Below are 13,485 nucleotides of genomic sequence, written 5' to 3'. Positions count from 1 at the left end.
GGATATATCATATCGTGACCCCTCTGTTATGATATGTATCGTATCGCCAAATTCTTGCCAATACACAGCCCTAGACAAATAGTTTTCATAAATACTATAGTGATTTTCCAATAAATTATAACTTCCTATTATAGCAGCACCTCCACCTTTACTATGCCATGTTAATATCTCTGTGCATTATGCTGGAACTGTGCCTGATAAAAAAAAAGGCTCCAACAAACCCATCCAAAAATGTAAATACATGTTGGCTCACATATCGAAGGCCAAGCTACAGGAGTAGGTATTCACCAACATTAACACTGTTCACAAAGGAAGATTATCTTTTCAAAGCAATTTGAATCTTTCTTTGCCACCGACAGAAACCAGTTATGCCAACATAACCTGCCTCACATTTCCAGTCTGACATCCTAACAGGAGTCCAGTCAGGAAACTCAGATCATAGCTGATGTTTTCAACCACTATTCCCACACAACAAAGTTATGATATGAACCAACAGAAACCAAAAACAGTGTGACAGAATCTGTATCAATGCACAACCATATTTCATCAGCCTCCTGCAAACTTGTTTGTTTGTTTTTTCTTCCACAAGCATCAGTTTCACTTTCAAATCTATCAAATTGATCTGTACCTGCTTGGTCTTTTCATAGGCTTCAATGCAATTAAACCAGGCCAACACTGGGCCTTTGTCATCTGTGGATCCTCTTCCATAGAGTTTACCTACAAAAGAGAAGAAAGTTTCACACACAGACCATCTTTGAATATATTACCAGGCTTTTGTTCATTTAATTGGTACGATTCCAGTAAATACAATGCATCTCATCTTGGCATAATCAACATATTAATGGCAGACTTTTGCAATCATGCTATTGTTTTATAAGACAGGAAGTTGTTCACAGAGCAGACTTAAAAGGCAGAACTGAACCCAGCTGAGCAATCAGGATTAGGAAGATGTGGTTGTGTCACTTCCTGTCAGGTGATCGTCACCATAAACCACTCAATATCACTTTGGTGTCAGCAGTAGTTGCTCCAAAAAATTGTTTAAATATTATTTAGATCAAATAATAAAACAGGTAACAGGGCAATCAGTGGAAATGCACCAATAAATCAGTAACTTGTGCAAATGCAATGATTCATATTAAACATGGTTAAAGCTCAAACAAACCAGGAAGTTTAGTTTTGCTGTAGCTAAAGTGAAGTAAACACCTCATATAATACATACTGTTATGCAGATTATTCGATTAAATGCATCACATAAGCAAAATTCTTAGTGGTTTGACCAGGTCTATGCAGTCTGTAGATTAGACAATTCAGCTCTAACCTGGGAAATGGTGACTGGGATGGACTTTGGAAATATGCAGCAAACGATATGAGAAGTATAAAGCTTGTAAAAGCTCAAAGGTCAAGCAAGTGTGGCAAGTGTGAGGAAAACAGTCATCTCATTCCTTACAGACYACATGCTGCTAATGTTACTGACTAGTTCAAGATATGCGTTTGTAATCTAATATGATTTTGCTTTTGATAAAACTGTCATACAGTCTCATCATTAAGACTTGTAGGTGTCTTATATCAGTGAGACGTGTTTGAAACCTCCAACAAAAAGGTAGYGAAAGCATTACAAATTCAACTTGTCTGGTTTTGATTTCTATTTCCAAACTATTCATGTGACTGCCAAAAGAGAACCGTTTCATTTTAAGCCGTCTAAATTTCCAGGTCGAGTTACTGCTGGTTGCTGCGTCAGAGCTGTTCCTGCTCTTACCATCTTTCTCCACCAGAGTGAAGGGCTCCGTGTCCCAGCCGTCCTCGATCTGAGCCGGCTGCACATCGAGGTGACCGTAAATACACACCGTCTTCTTGCTCGGATCTGACCCCAACTGTCCTAGAACGATGGGAGGGAGGGGGATCTCTTCTCCTGAAGGGAGCTGCATGAATGAAATTTTATCTTACTTATGATTCAGGTGGCATTAAGTTAAATAACCATAGAAAATACCTTTTTACCTTTTGCTTGCCAATATCCACCAGCTCCACCGTCCCCCCAAGTCGCTCAATGTCTTTGGCTGCCATCTCCATCATCTTTTTGATTTCTCCACGTTTCTCGGGCCAGGCAGACACACTCTGGACAGCRACCCATTCTGCAAGGCGCTGGAAGCAAAATAGTTTGACTCTTTCTCTGAACCAATACAAAAATTGTAAATGTTTAAACTAGTATTTAAGGTTTAACAATATTTCACTTTAACGACAGTTAACGTATCACTACAACTGAAATCATTAAATCTACTAGTTTTGCATTTATGACCAACACTTTTACTCTTTCCCACTCATTGAATGGGTTAAAACAGTAAGCCCAGTTGATCAACTTACATGAGATTTCAATCAAATTTAAAAACTAAAAAAGGTTTGATGACTACATTGGTATAACTGCAAACAGAAGTAAAACTGAAATGTCTTTCAGAATGATCATACCTTTACGTACAGGTCCTGGTTTTTGTCCACATACTGAAAAAGTGATTGAAGATCAGCCATTTTTGCCAACGACAGGAGCTGAGAGTAGAACAAGCAGAATGGTGTGAGTTTAACTCTAACCCAGTATTGTCTTATGACTGCTCCTTTTTAAAAAAGGAATAAAGAAAACCACACCCTCTTACAAGCCTGCTGACTGCTGCTGTATTTGTTGTACCTTTGTATTTGCCTGTCATGCACCACTGCACATTATAAAACAAGATGCTGATCTCACTGTATTTTCGCAGAAATGATTTGTCTTTATGCAACGAGTGAGATAATGTACTGAAGCTAAAAGGTCATGGAAAAGTTGCATCATATAAATTCAAACATTTCATGCACTATCAAGGGAGTGGAGCATTCAAGGAAAAAAATCAAGAGTACTGTGTTTTGTAAAAGTAAATAAACAYATTGTAAATGAAAATCAGATCTGACGTTTGTAGCTGTATGTGAAGTGTTTTTTTTTAATCAGAAAACGTATGAATGCTCAAATAAACATGTACCATAGGTCGGGAAAACAATCTTTAAATTAATATTTGTATATTTTCCTTACTTTTTGTACAACTTCTGCATAATACAGATAAATCCATTATCAAAAGAAAGCTAGTTTAAAGGTAATTTGTTAAATTACTTAGCAGCGTTGTATTTGAACCAAGCAGACCACCACAGTCAAATAAATTCAATTCAAAAGTAAATTAATTTWTGATTTTTTTTAATCAAATATAACAGAGACTTCCACCAGGCAGACATTTATGCTAACGGAACACAAAGTGAAAAGTTTACCCTATACCTTTAATATTCACTGAATGTCCGTAAACGCAGCATTGTGTGCTTTGTCTGTAGACTGTGGAGAGCGTTACGCGCACTGAGAACTAATAGCATGTTTGCTTTTAACCAACCTGTTCTAGTCAAATGGCCTTTCCACGTCCAGCTGATGTCCACATATGACTCCTTTAACGTGACAGGCACTCTTTTTTTCCTCACAGGCGTACACTTTTGGCGTAACATTCTTCTTTGTGGCCATTTTCGGGCGATTTCTGTTGTAGAAACKTAACAGCGCCCCCTGTGGTCACAATATGTAACACCGGTCTGACTGACTTTCTTTTCCCAGAAGGTTAAACCCTTCTATGTTTATCTCTACCGTCTCAAAAAATGAGTTGATACAATTGTTGCAATGATTAACATAGGCTGATGTACATAGTAGGGGTGATGGATCAGTTTTTAAAAAGGGATCCCTGATTAGTTGTAACATTAGACTTTATTTAATAAACATATTTTAACTGTAAAATAAAGACTAAAAATACTGTAGGCTGTTTAGTTCTGTCCATTTTTAATATATTTTAACACGGACGGAACCATTTTATTTACACACAAAGCATTCTGGGTAAATGATGACGTGGATAGGTTATCGGTGTGWGCGAGCTATATCCATCCTGAAGGTTAATCTTGGACAATATCTGACACTCTTAACACAATATTTTTAACTTAAAAGATTTTTTCAAACCCTCAGTCCCCTGCAAAAAAGAAGGGATTTTTACTTTTGTGACTATTGCTCCAAAGTGACATTTTGGTCACTAATATATAATAATAGTTTTATTTGAAAAGCGCCTTTCGGGACACCCAAGGACACTTACAGCAGTAGACCCATTATAGAAGAATATGTGAAAATACAGTTAGGAGACAAGCAGGCATAAGTTACATAGAATTGATTACRAATGAAGTTAAGATGGATACACTAAAAGAGATGTGTTTTCAAAACAGTCTTGWACACAGSAAGAGRGGTGGTGTTTCTTAGGTCAGATGGCAGAGAGTTCCAGAGGAGAGGTGCAGAGCAGGTGAAGGCCCTGCTCCCCAGAGGCGGGCAGTGGGTACTTGGAGGTTTAGGGAAGAAGAGGATCTGAGAAAGTGGGAGGGGATGGAGATGTGTACAAGGTCGGACATGTAAGGAGGGGCAAGATGGTGGATAGTATGAACGTGAGAAGAAGAATTTTGAAGACRATGTGCGATTTGACCGGGAGCCAGTGAAGCTGCTGCAGGACTGGAGTGATGTGGTTATGGGWCGAGGTTTGGGTGATGACATGTGCAKCCGAGTTCTGCGCCATCTGAAGCTTAGGGAGGGATTTGTTGAGGAGGCCAAAAAKGAGAGAGTTGCAGCAGTCAATCCGTGAGGTCACAAGACTGTGGACAAGGATGGCTGTGGTGCAGGGTGTGAGAGAAGGACAGGGACGGTTGATATTTCTGAGGTGAAAGTACAGTAGGCAGACCGAGTAACATTATTGATGTGTGCAGTGAAGGAGMGAGTGGTGTCGAGGATGACACCAAGACTCTTGACTTGAGGGGAGGGGGTTAGCAGTGTTGTTGATAGGGATGAGGAGATTATTAGATTTTGAGATGGAATTTTTAGTGCCAACAAGGACGATTTCTGTTTTATCACTATTCAGTTGAAGGAAATTGTCTGAAAACCAGTGATTGAGTTCATTGAGACAGTCAGAGAGGGTGTGTAGAGTTTGGCTTGGTTGACAGGTAGAGCCGTGTGTCATCGGCATAACAATGGAAACGGACACCAAACTTGGCGGAAAATTAAACCAAGAGGAAGGAGGTAAGTAATGAAGAGAAGGGGTCCAAGGACAGAGCCTTGGGGCACGCCAGTGGAGACAGTGGATGACTGAAGGATTTTATCTGGATTAATTGAGCGTGGTCAGAAAGATAAGATTTGAACCAGTCAAACGCCATACCTGAGATGCCAATGGATGCGAGTCTGTTGAGGAGAATAGAATGAGAGATCGTATCAAAAGCAGCACTTAGGTCAAGGAGGATGGACAGGAGACCAGAGTTGGCAGCAAGGAGAAGATCGCTGGTGGTTTTTATGAGGGCGGTTTCGGTGCTGTGGTGGGGGCGAAAACCAGATTGAAACTCTTCATAAAAGGTTATTGTTGGAAAGGTGAGAGTGGAGTTGACTGGCAACAACTTTTTCTAGAATCTTGGAAATGAAGGGCAGGTTAGAGATTGGACGAAGATTACTGAAGTTACTTGGGTTAAGACCGGGTTTCTTGATGATGGCTGCAGATTTAAAAGCTGTGGGAACAGTACCAGAGGTCAAAGAGGAGTGGATAATGATGATAGGGAGCAGAGACGGGAGGCAGGATTTAACAAGAACAGTGGGAAATGGATCGAGCTGGCAGGATGAGAGTTTAGACTTGCTAATGATATCAGAGATGTCAGCAGCAGAGGGGAGGGAGAAGAGAGGGGTGTGTGTGTTGGGGGGGGGGGGGGGGTTCGACAAGTGAGCTGCGAGAGGTGGTTGGACCAAGGTGTTTGTGAATAGTCTGAATTTTTTTAATGCAATAAATCTTTTACTGTCTGGATAATCATGAATCCCCTCACTCCCACAAGATTATAATTATAGTATTTCCATTTCCTGGTAAATAAAGGCAAACAAAAAATAGTGAATGTATTTGTTAATGCATATGAGACACACACACACACATCTTCCTCTGAAAAGCCTCCTTCCTCCCCTTCTGTTTTTGCAATTTCTTAAGGATTCAATTTTAAACATATGCACAAAATGTTGTATAAAAAGTTGCATTTATTTTTGCAGTTCAATATTCATATCCAGTCGGTCTGTGCCTGAATCCCTWTGGTACCTAGAAGGGAAAAAATACATATATCAATTTATTTTCCTCTTCAGTTATAAAATGTTTGAAAATATTAAAACTCACATTTCCATCAAAGCATCGCTGTTCACAAGGCTTTTCTGATGGCACACAAACTTCTGTGGAGCACATGAAGTAAATCTGTAGACATAATTACTATTTAGAAAAATTTTACAGTATTTTACATTACAGCACACCTTTAAGTCTTAATGTATACATTTACTTTAAATACAGACCAGATATCACTCAAAAATCAAAACAGCCAGAAAGATTCCTCTTGTATAGTTTGACAAATGTTACCAAAGCATCAACAGCTGTTAAAAAAAAGAAACCTTGAAACATTTTAACTCACTTCTTCATTTAAGTACTTGTTTGTTTTTTGATCCATAAACTGGAAAGCTTCCACTTTAAAGCGCTTCTGATGAAGATTGTTAGGATGGTTGTCAACTTTAAGGACAGACACAGTGGGATCGTTGGAACTGGCACACCTGCAAACACAAAACATCAAGATTAAATCTGAACAGCAAAAAGAAATGGGGAAAAAATGATCTCCACACCCACGCTTACCCTTCATGAATTAACACCAAAGCATTCTTTGCATTGCGAGGGTAAGCCAAGCAGTAGTTGACGAGAATGACTGCATCTGGTTTAGACGACTTCAGGTTCAACTCAAGATGCACCGGATGGCCGAGGAGCAGCTGCAAGGGCTGATGGTACGTTGGATGGTAACTTGAATATGTGTGATCTGTTACACAAATGAAATGTGGTCATTTAAAATATTTTTGGAGAAATGAGTTCATGTTGTTTTATGCATCCAAAACAAATAAAACTGTTTCACTTAAAATAAAAGCATAAACGTTTGACCTTTAGCAATCTTCAGCTCTACATCATATAAGCCACTGGAGATGACCGATGACGGCAAGTTGGAAGTTGGGGTCTTGACCATGTAGCCTACACTGGCTATTGATGGTTCAGCATCAGCATAACCAGGGTTGCTGTAGCGACACTCAATCAAAAACCTGGAAGAGTTACAAGGCCAGACAGAACGTAAAGCTTGAGCTGAGCTAAACCATTGGGACATAAAGATTTTTAATCATGTTTTTGATGTCACACCAACCTGAGCGGATCACTCCTTGTTATTATTCCATACTTGAGGTTCAGAGCATTGACAACAGTGTGCACTTCAATCAGGTAGATCTTCATGCCACCAACATCCTGTCCAAGAAATAAAACACTAAGTCTGAGAGTGGCCAAAAACTGTAGCAATATTCATGAGGCCGACATTAAGTTTACAGATGATTGATGGAGGTTTGGTGCCAAAATCAGACCCAACTCCTAACGTGTGTCTGGGTTTACCCTATATTTTCCATGAATATTCTAAAAGTCTTTTTAGGAGTCCAACTTAGAGTTTATATTTTTCTTCATTTGCTAGAAATCCTCTGAAGAAACCATGAAAAGTTCAGAGAATACAAGTGAAGAATATGAGTGATGAGACAGAATAAGATAAGGGTGATACGGTTTTATCCACCATGCTACGTTTGCTCTCATTAAAGAAGGGATCAGTTTCACTGATCAATACTTATTTTATTCGCTCTTTTAATAATCAGACTCATAACCACCGAAATGTGTACTCGTAGAATTACAGGGAATTCTTTTYACCACAATCGATKTATAYTCACTCAAYGAGGAGGAATTTTTATTACAAAAATATGACCCATCACATCAAACCAAGGATTAAGTCACAAGGTCTGACGAAAAATAGGCAGGCATAGTTCGCTGATTAAACATTTATAATAATTGCATTTTGTTTAAATACAATGAGTTAATACCTTATACCTTAACGGATGAACCGTCTGAAATTTAAAAAGAAAAATTCTTCTTTCCAGCTAGGAAATCTCAATATCTAAAAACTATTTATACTGATGTCCAAAATTCCTCYTAAAAATAGGMTTCAGACCAAATATCAATGAGTTATACTGATTAAGGAGACTAATCAAGGCATATCTTTAGAACCACCTATRTCAGGATGATCCAGGTATCATAAYGTAGTTCTAAAATAAACTACATTTGATGAGATGGGTAACAAATAGAGTATCAAAATCATTAGAATAATGAATAAAAAGAGCAAAAATCAAGAATGTAAAAATAATGAAAAGAATTCAGGGAGAAAAGGGAAGAACTACATGAGTTGATGTAACAATACAAAAAAATAAAGATTAATCATGTATTAATTATTATTTATCATAAAAATAACTCTTTTAGATAGAATTGTTTATGTTACATATGCACAATGAATTTAGACAGTTTAACAATTATGTAGTAGTTTATTATGGAATTTGGAGAGATATTTTATTTTAAATTTGATCAGATTCTCAGGTTTACATTACTGCATCTGAGGAACTTATTTTATCAAGTTTGCATCAGCTTAAAAWTGTTTAACCAGACCTGATACTGCTTAATATCATCTCCCAGGAGATGCCTTGTTGTACTACAGCCGGACAAAGGAGGCCTTACCCTGTGAGTTTGGCATGCAGATTTCTACCTGTTCAGTGCGCTGAAGGACGGCTTGTGGACCCTGGTCTACAACCAAGGGTCAGCTGTCCGAAGGTCACACCAAGGGTGGAAGTTGCTGATGAGGAGGAAAGGGCTGTGTTCGTTTACGCCTATAATATAGGTCCATTCCCTTTAATTCTTGTCTAAAACTTTTACACACAAACACCTCTAAGAGGAGCTTTGTCTGAAAAACTATGCCAAGATACTRCACTGATTTTATATAATACTTCTTATCATTGTCAAATATTTAATGCATAAATAAAAAACGTAATATAATTTTTTTAAGATAAAAAATATGCGTAAAATTTTGTCACCGTGCAGCTGATTTAAATGTTGAAGGACAGTGAATCTTAAACATTCATGTCAGAGGTCACTTTAAAGAAATTTGTTCACTTCTGTTAAAGAGGTTTTCAGGGTCCGAGGTCATGGTCAGGAGAGTGCTTCTTCATGCTACACAAATATACARGCATTTGATCAAAGCAGGATTGCAGCACCAACAATTACCAAAGAATAACTTAAAGTCTAATCACAGCCAGARCTTAACGCTTGAGATTTTAAGCTTGTTGCAAAAAAAGGGACAACTTACATAAGAGTGGACTCCACAATCTTCAAGTTTGATCTTAAAGATGGCGACCTCATTATTAACGATAGCCGGTTTACAAAGAGGACTCCCAAGAACAACAAGCTTTCTGGGGTCCACGGGGATGTCTGCACAATCGTGGCGAATTGCAAAAACAAAGTGTTGATCTGCGGTGCACTCTACAGAAAGCGGGAGAATAAAAAACTCACTAAAAATGTTCAGTCTCCTTTCTGAAAATAACTTCGAGTGGACGAGTTCTCCACAAAACTCAAACCTTACCGTCAAGCGGGTAGTAGCAGTTTTCTGTAGACATATCCATACAGCATCCTTTCTTCCCACAGTCTGATGGGGATATTCCTGAGTGACCACAAGAAATCTGCTCCTCAACATCAACGGCACAATCTGAGAAAACAAAATCCCACAACTTAGTTTACGGATAAAACCTCAATAATTCATACCAGTTTCCACTCACTGTGAGGCTTCTGTGGGGACGTTATTTTGTTTCTGGAATTTAACTTCTCGGGCGCGGCTGTCGTCGTTGGTGGCACTGACGTTGTTGGAAACCAATTCCTTGGCACAACAATCGGTGGTTTATCAGTTGCCATTGGTGGCGCTGTGGTTTTGTGAACGCACTTCAAGGGTTTGGGAGTGACTGATTTAATGCACTTTGTGTGTTTGTGAAAAGTCGGGGRAAACTGGACAGGGTCAAATTTTGTCTTCTCAATGCAAAATACACAAAACTCTCTGGTCTGACCGGAGACGGCGAWGGACAGCTGGAGACTGTAAACCTGTTGTTTTACAACAAACTCGTGTATAGAACAACACATCAGTTAGCCAAAACAAATAATCAATGAMATATTTCGTATATTTTCTTTAGAAACCCACGTCTTCCACATCTTCTCTCACATTGCACCCAGTGAAGTGTACAGTCAGGATGTTCTTGTGGTGGATCCAGCGGTAACCACAGTACTCCGGAGCATCCTCCACAGAAATGTTCGTAAAGCCTGGAGAGTAAAAGGAAGGTGGGGTTAAAACATAGAAATTTGACAAAGTTCAAAAATTATCCAGAGATTTAGTTCATACCCAAAACTTGGATCCCACTTAGTCGACCTGTAGGAAGAGTGATTTGGAAGCTATCCTCCTCACAAGCCACATTTATTTCTTCAGAACTTGCGCAGCCAATCCATCTCTTCAGAGGGGCGTTTACAAACTCCACACGAAATTCATCAAACCAGTCGCTTCCGTCAGAACCTTTTCCACGCATCAGGCTGGCAACAGAATCCACCGTGTCAATGGTTGCAGAACCCTCAACTTCAAAAGTTTCATCTTCATAGTTGTCGTAGTCGTGGTAATCATCATCTGGTGAAGTGGGGCATTTGTTATTTAGTGTTATTACCAGAGGAAACAGTAGGTTTCAAAAATAAAAACACCTTCAGCTTCCTGAAATGTATCCTCAGGAGATGTTTCATTCATGGCAATGCTTTCAGATTCCATCAGAATTTTGCCTTCATAAAAGTCATCCTCGTCTGCAAGAGAGATACATTTGAAACTTTAGTCGGAACTCGCCCGAATACTCGACTAAAACTGTTTATTTCACTCATTTAAAATGACTGAGGTTGGTGCGTCAAATTAAGCCTCCTGAGTTTTGTTTCAAAAGCCAATCAAAGGTATCATTACGATGTTCTCAAGTACGGGGGTTCCCAAACAGCATTGGTGTCTGGTCAAGGACTCCCTTGCAAATCAACAAACAATGCTACAAAATTATATAAATATAATATCAATCTTTGGAATGTTTTTGTCCCTTTTATACATTATTCAATAATCATTACATTAGTTTGGCATGAAGATTATATCAACTAACATAACTTTTTGACAAACAAAATAAATCAAACCTCTATTAAATAACATTTTAATTAATATAAATGATATTTTAAGACACTGAGTGAAACCAATTTCATTTTATGAGAATGGTTAAAAAACACTTTTCTCCAACTTTCTGGTGCTCCAAGCGCCCCCTGGTGGCCCCCATGAGTCAAAGCTTCTCTAGGAACATGATCCACATCTTTCCACCTTTACATCATTTGTGTTTATTTTGTTCTGACAGCTGGCTGCTTTAAAATAAAACTGTAGCAATAAAACAGCTTGTTGACCATTATTGCAGCTTTTTTTTTTTAATTGCTCTTAAGTGCACTTCCCACATCGTTCCTGACTGCACCAACACTAAATCGGTCATTTAAAACACACCTGGACTCATTCACCTGTTGTAAAGCTGAGGGTTTCGCTCCACTGACCAGTCTCGTAAAACGCGAGCTCCCTGTCGTTGATCCGTTCCCATCCCCGAACCGACACCAGCATCAGAGTCCCAGTAAGAACCAGCAGCAGCTCGACCCGCTGCAAAGCCATATGGACCCAAACGAGAACCGTGCAGCTTTCTGATACCAAATAAGGATGGTACTTCCGGTTCTGCTGCTAATTGGTTGAACCTGCTAGCTGCTAATTGGGCTAAAATAAATTGATCATACTGAATCTATGATTCATAGGGCTATGATTTATAATTTATAACGCAGTAACAATAATGGTGTTTCAATAAGTTTAAGGGTATGATTTTTTTATAAATTCATATGTATGTTTAGTAGCCTCAATTTAGTGCCAAAATTAATTCGTTTTTTTATCTTTAATGTGTTAGAATGTCAAAGCTATGAGCAATATTTTTTTAATCAAAACCAGTAACATAAACATGAGCAACTTATGTTGATGCCTTTATTTTGAAATGTACATAAAGTTGTGTCAAGTTGCAGAAGTTGACTTTATAAAGACCCCCATTGTGATTTGTAGTACTTGGTAAGTTCCCCAATACCCTTACTTACATAAATATAGCTTCTCATACATTTAAGTCTTTGTGGCAACAATTGTAAATTCATATTCTRCACAAATGATGCTTAATTGTAAATTTGTCTCAAACTTTTTCAGTGTTTATTTCCACTATTGTGTTTTATGTTCTGATCCTTTTCATTCTAAAATAACCAAAACATAAATATTAAATAAATCACTTAATCAAATTCTTTACACTAGTTGAATAAAAACACAAGCCATAATATATTTATGRAGCAAATCAATTTTATGCATTATCTTTTGAGTTAGGCACCTCAGTATTCCACTGCAACACAAACAAATCTTTCTTAGACTATCATTTACAAAACAAMGTTTCTTCTTTGCTTGAGCTTGTTTTCTATAGATATACTGTATTTAAAAAAAGCAGACACATAAAAGCCTGGATTCTTCTCAAAAGTCACAAACGCAAAAAAAAAAAAAAGAAGTAATAAATAAAACAATCACTTGTAGGCGTTTGCTTTATGTTTAGGTAAAAAGTTGAAATTCTTCGGCACTGGACCAAGCAGCATTTCACTGAAAATAAGAATAAAAAATTATTATTATAAAAGGCATTAATTTAATTTGCTGAATTTCTTGTGAGGTTTTCAGCTCACCTGATCCTGATCCAGTCTCCAACATTCTGACTAGCCATCAGGGTCTCCAAGTAGTTCCTGCCCATGTAGTACGGAGGTCTCTCATTGATCTTCTGAGGAACTCGCTCCAACAAGCCCACAGGAATGTATCTAGAGGACAGAGGGAAAAAAAACCTTAAATCTGTTATTAAGAAAAATCACAATTTATGCCTTACTATATATTATATACTCTTCAGGGCATCACAATAGTCAAACTGAATGCTATTTAAAGAAAACAATGCAATATTCTTTCTCWGTTACAAACCTGCACATGAAAGAGAGCCACTCCAGCATGAAGTTGCGGGTTTTCTCCACACCTCGAGTGTCAGAGCCCCAGTGCTCCAGGCCGAAGTTGGTGAAATCTTTGAGGATATCCAGTCGCTCGCTGGACGAGATGTCCCAGTGTCTGCTCTCCTTTATCTCAGTGAAGATCCAAGGCTTGATGAGAGCTCCTCTGCAGAAAGCAAAACACATTAAACATAAAAACCTGATTTAATTTCTACCCTCTAGTTAAGTTTAATCACATCAACGTTTTTAAGCAAACAAAATGAAAATAATGGGACTAACTGAATTTAACCTCCACTGGCAAAAAAGAAATAGTTAAACAAAGGAATATATGTGCATTTGTTTAATTATATACAGCGGGTAAAATATGTATTGAACACGTCACCATTTTTCTCAGTAAATATATTACTAGAGG

The 13,485-nt window shown here is 38.2% G+C and overlaps 3 protein-coding genes across 5 annotated transcripts in view; all 3 read right to left on the bottom strand.

Moving 5' to 3' along the window:
• Positions 1–628: 628 nt before the first annotated feature.
• LOC106518136 (cytosolic non-specific dipeptidase) lies at positions 629–3,501 on the bottom strand (the record flags this gene model as incomplete). The annotated part of the gene is given in 5 exon segments (XM_014009261.1): positions 629–717; positions 1,757–1,919; positions 1,996–2,139; positions 2,461–2,538; positions 3,396–3,501. Coding segments are annotated over 4 exon segments (456 nt in total), but the record flags the coding sequence as incomplete, so codon positions are not given.
• A 2,495-nt stretch (positions 3,502–5,996) lies between these two features.
• Positions 5,997–11,700, bottom strand: LOC106518095 (zona pellucida sperm-binding protein 1). 3 transcript variants are annotated; one of them, XM_014009195.1, is made up of 13 exons: positions 11,541–11,700; positions 10,713–10,808; positions 10,366–10,641; positions 10,168–10,286; positions 9,755–10,070; positions 9,562–9,684; positions 9,289–9,461; positions 7,267–7,364; positions 7,014–7,168; positions 6,717–6,894; positions 6,502–6,637; positions 6,216–6,268; positions 5,997–6,140 (listed from the first exon to the last, which is right to left on the bottom strand). In XM_014009195.1, exons 1-13 carry the CDS (start codon positions 11,683–11,685, stop codon positions 6,083–6,085), a joined length of 1,926 nt encoding a protein of 641 aa, XP_013864649.1. In that variant the 5' UTR covers positions 11,686–11,700; the 3' UTR covers positions 5,997–6,082. The 3 variants fall into 3 exon arrangements, with proteins under 3 accessions (XP_013864649.1, XP_013864648.1, XP_013864650.1); XM_014009194.1 differs by having other exon boundaries at positions 5,999–6,140; positions 6,216–6,290; XM_014009196.1 differs by having other exon boundaries at positions 5,999–6,140; positions 6,216–6,290; positions 11,574–11,700.
• Positions 11,701–12,379: 679 nt separating this feature from the next.
• Positions 12,380–13,485, bottom strand: part of dus3l (dihydrouridine synthase 3-like (S. cerevisiae)) — a 7,180-nt gene continuing 6,074 nt past the window's right edge. Inside the window, 3 exon segments of the mRNA XM_014009260.1 lie at positions 12,380–12,687; positions 12,768–12,896; positions 13,051–13,284. Of these exon segments, the coding sequence (XP_013864714.1) occupies positions 12,615–12,687; positions 12,768–12,896; positions 13,051–13,284 (436 nt within the window). The 3' untranslated portion in view covers positions 12,380–12,614.

This window comes from Austrofundulus limnaeus, unplaced genomic scaffold, assembly GCF_001266775.1.
Source record: "Austrofundulus limnaeus strain Quisiro unplaced genomic scaffold, Austrofundulus_limnaeus-1.0 Scaffold56, whole genome shotgun sequence".
NCBI lineage: Eukaryota > Metazoa > Chordata > Actinopteri > Cyprinodontiformes > Rivulidae > Austrofundulus > Austrofundulus limnaeus.
Note: the sequence above shows the minus strand (reverse complement) of the source record. Positions and strands in the feature narration are given on the sequence as shown.